This window comes from Priapulus caudatus, unplaced genomic scaffold (genome assembly GCF_000485595.1).
Source record: "Priapulus caudatus unplaced genomic scaffold, Priapulus_caudatus-5.0.1 Scaffold1731, whole genome shotgun sequence".
Taxonomy (NCBI): Eukaryota; Metazoa; Priapulida; class Priapulimorpha; order Priapulimorphida; family Priapulidae; genus Priapulus; species Priapulus caudatus.
This window is the reverse complement of record NW_014578792.1, coordinates 33,141-36,016: the sequence shown is the minus strand read 5'-3', so window position 1 is coordinate 36,016 and position 2,876 is coordinate 33,141. Positions and strand designations below refer to the sequence as shown.

At 46.0% G+C, this 2,876-nt stretch overlaps 1 protein-coding gene across 1 annotated transcript in view; it reads right to left on the bottom strand.

The window, feature by feature from the left end:
• Positions 1-2,876, bottom strand: part of LOC106817458 (X-linked retinitis pigmentosa GTPase regulator-like) — a 6,955-nt gene that overhangs the window by 3,032 nt on the left and 1,047 nt on the right. The window contains exons 2-3 of the mRNA XM_014822122.1: positions 2,722-2,847; positions 126-188 (exon numbers count right to left, since the gene is read on the bottom strand). Coding sequence (XP_014677608.1) covers positions 126-188; positions 2,722-2,847 — 189 coding nt within the window. The remainder of the gene's footprint in view (positions 1-125; positions 189-2,721; positions 2,848-2,876) is intronic.

The window sequence follows — 2,876 nt, the reverse complement described above, 5'->3', positions numbered from 1 at the left end:
AGAGAGAGAGAGAGAGAGAGAGAGAGAGAGAGAGAGAGAGAGAGAGAGAGAGAGAGAGAGAGAGAGAGAGAGAGGAAGAAAGAAAGGGGGAGGGGAGAGGAAGGGAGGGGTCTCATTCGACTCACCTGTCGTGACGAGCGTGTGACTCCGCCCACAGCACACCTGTGTCACTTTGTTTCCCTTTAGCGCTGCAAACGAGCCATAATTGCATTCGTCGAATCTCGTTAAGAAGCACTCATTAGCGCATAATTCTCATGACAGTATTGCTATACCCAGTGCTGTTAGTGCAGCATGGCTATACAAATACAGTTCGAATATAGTATTGTTATAACTGGCTATACAAATACAGTTAGAATATAGTATTGTTATAGTAGTACTATTAGATGACGACAGAGCTCTATGCAAATATAGCTAAAATACAATATTGTTAGCAGTGTTGCTAAAGCAGAGTAGCTATAAAAATACAGTTACACATATTTCCATTACCAGTCCTCCCCCTGACCAAGGTATCTTAGCCTCCGCAATAACATCTGCTATTACGATATTTTCCTCAAGAGACCTCTCGTTTCACACTCTTTCATAACCGCTCTATCACAGTCGTTTACTCACCAAGCCACACTCGTTCATCTCTCGCTCCCTCGCCCCGCACGTACACACCCACCACATCTCGCCCCGCACGTACACCCCCCCCCCACCACATCTTGCCTCGTTGCCATTGGATTAATGATTAATGATTGATAACCCTAACCCTAACCCTAACCCTAACTNGCATTAGTGCAGTGGGCTGTCATGAGTGCCATACTGCCCATAGTATGCATAGGTCGCATTTTAGTGCATTCCGAAGCAATCGCTGGCCGCATAGTGGCATACCACGTTAGTTGCATAGTGTCCATAATTGCCGTAATGGCATCGTGCCTTCGTGCATGCGTGCATAGTTGCATTACAACTGTAGTTGCATTAGCTTGCATAATGCATTTTAATAGCATAGTTGCATAGAGCAGAGTGCATAGTGCGCATTAACCAGCTTATTAGTGCATTGGTGCCTTTTGGCATGGTTGCATAGTGGCATAGTGGTCATGCTATTAGTGCATAGTGGGCATATGGTGCATAGTGCCCGATAGTGCATAAATGCATTTATAATGCCATTAATGGGCAGTAATGCAGAGGTGCGCATAGTGTGCACAGTGGGCATGCCACTGATAGTTTGGCATAGTGGCATAAAGTGCATTAGTGCATTAATGCCATGCAAGTAGCATTTAAACTGCCATTAGTGTAATGGTGCCATTTGTGTCATGTGGTTGGTGCATATTTGCATGGGTGCATGCGTGCTCATGGTGCCCATGGTGCATTGGTGGGTCTCATAGTTGCATAGTGGCATAGTTGTCATAGCTGCATAAGTTGGGCCATTAACCGCAGTAGTGCATTAGTGCCAATAGGCATAGGTGCATAGTTTGGCAATTACTGCATAGTGTATAGTAGTATAAGTTTGCATTGTGCATTGTGCAATAGTGCATACCCCACTTGTAGTGCATTAGTGCAGAGTGCATAGTGCATAGTGGCATAGGCTGCATAGCCGGCGGCATAGTGGCATAGTGCATAAAAGTGCATGGATGCTTCGGCTGCATGGTGCGCGCATTGGTGCATTTAGGTGCTTCAGTGCATTAGGCGCCATAGCGCATAGTGCAATAAGTCGCATATGTGCCATTAGCTGCATATGGTGCATGGTGCCCATTGGGTGCCATGGTGCATTAATTGCAATAATTCATAGTGCGCAATCGTGCAATCGTGCATAGTTGCATATTCACTGTTAAGATTGGCATAGTGAGCATTAATGCATTTATTGCATGAGTTGCATAGTTTGCATCGGGTGCATAAGTGCGGCAGGGCTGCATAGTGGCATAGTGGCCCATAGCGCATTATGCATAGTAGTGCCATTAGTGCATTAGTTTGCATAGTGCATTGTGCATGTTCCATGGGTGACATTTAGGTGCCCATAGTGGCCCCATAGGTGCCATCGCTGGCATCATGGCCATAGCTGCATAGTGCAGAGCCTGCCGGCCGGACTGTCCCTGTTTTTCAGGATATGGACTCCCTTGTTCAAAAGTTAATTCTGTACGCGTGCGAGTCCGTCACGTATGTAGATAACTGCATATATATACCCGCAACGTCATCACCTATAGCGTAACATACGTATTACGCGCATCTTTATAATTATAATTATTATCGTTAAATCTTTATTACGTGTTATTCAAATACACACACACATGTACGCATGTAATCTATCTGCGTGTGTGTGTGTGGGGGGGGGGGACACACCTGTATACCTCACCTGTAATCAGCCTTACATGTATGTAGATAACTGAATACATACCTGCGACACCATCACCTGTGTCTTAACGTACGTATTACCTGTATCTACCTGCGTGTGTGGGGGGGACACACCTGTATACCTCACCTGTAATCAGCCTTACATGTATGTAGATAACTGCATACATACCTGCGACACCATCACCTGTGTCTTAACGTATGTATTACCTGCATATACCTGCGTGTGTGCGTGGTGGGGGGGGACACACCTGTATAACTCACCTGTAATCAGCCTTACATGTACGTAGATAACTGCATACATATATACCTGCAACACCATCACCTGTGCGTTAACGTACGTATTACCTGCATCTACCTGCGTGTGTGGGGGGGGGACACACCTGTATACCTCACCTGTAATTAGAGCAGTGTGTTCATCGCCGCAGGTCACCTGCTTGACCAGGTCCTTCCGGATCCAGAACTTTCCCGGGTTGTTGTCAGCGAAGCGACTTTTCCCATACGTGAATACTGCACCGGTCTCTGAATGCATGAAGTATGAGCAAACATAT